Genomic DNA, 660 nt, shown 5'->3' with positions numbered 1-660 from the left:
GCGACGCAGAGGGCCGCCGCCTGTCGGGCGAGCTCATCTCCATGCGCGACCTCACGGCCTCCAACAAGGTGTCGCTGGCGCTGCTGCAGAAGCAGCTGTCCGAAACGGCCAACGGCTACCCGCGCAGCGTGTGCGTCAACACGCGCCAGAACGGCTTCTCGGGCGGCGTGGGCGCGCTGGGCATCATGAACAACCGCCTGGCCGAGACCAGCGCCTCCAGGTAGACGCGTGCCTCGCCGCGCCACGGACCCTCACCAGGCCGGGGTGCAGCCGGGCGGCGTTTGCTTTCCTTCTCTCAGACGCTGGCGCTTTCTTAACCTTTATCCAATAAAATGAAACCAAAAAAAAAAAAATTTTTTTTTTTAAAGAAATACTATTTGGCCAGGCCTGATGTTACCAAGGGCAGGTTTTGGGGGAGCCTGTTTTCCTTATGGGCTCCCTCTTGGAGAACTGTGGTCCCCAGCAGATTCTCCTCCAGGGAGAGAAAAAGTGGCACCCCAGACCCTCGCCTGGTGCACACAGCAGTGAGAAGAGTGCCACCCCTGGGTTTTGCAGACTGGCACTAAACCCCGTCTCGATGCACGTAAGCAGCTGGCAACCCCAAAGCATATGGTGCAACTTTTCATGGCTCTGAATTACCTCCGCAGCATTTAGAATCCT

The 660-nt window shown here is 57.9% G+C and overlaps 1 protein-coding gene across 1 annotated transcript in view; it reads left to right on the top strand.

Moving 5' to 3' along the window:
• Positions 1–353, top strand: part of KCNK12 (potassium two pore domain channel subfamily K member 12) — a 58466-nt gene extending 58113 nt beyond the window's left edge. Inside the window, exon 3 of the mRNA XM_024753462.1 lies at positions 1–353. Within this exon, the coding sequence (XP_024609230.1) occupies positions 1–224 (224 nt within the window). The 3' untranslated portion in view covers positions 225–353.
• Positions 354–660: the final 307 nt, after the last annotated feature.

The sequence above is a fragment of the Neophocaena asiaeorientalis genome, unplaced genomic scaffold (assembly GCF_003031525.2).
Source record: "Neophocaena asiaeorientalis asiaeorientalis breed wild unplaced genomic scaffold, Neophocaena_asiaeorientalis_V1.1 scaffold171, whole genome shotgun sequence".
Taxonomy (NCBI): Eukaryota; Metazoa; Chordata; class Mammalia; order Artiodactyla; family Phocoenidae; genus Neophocaena; species Neophocaena asiaeorientalis.
This window is presented reverse-complemented; position numbering and strand designations above follow the sequence as displayed.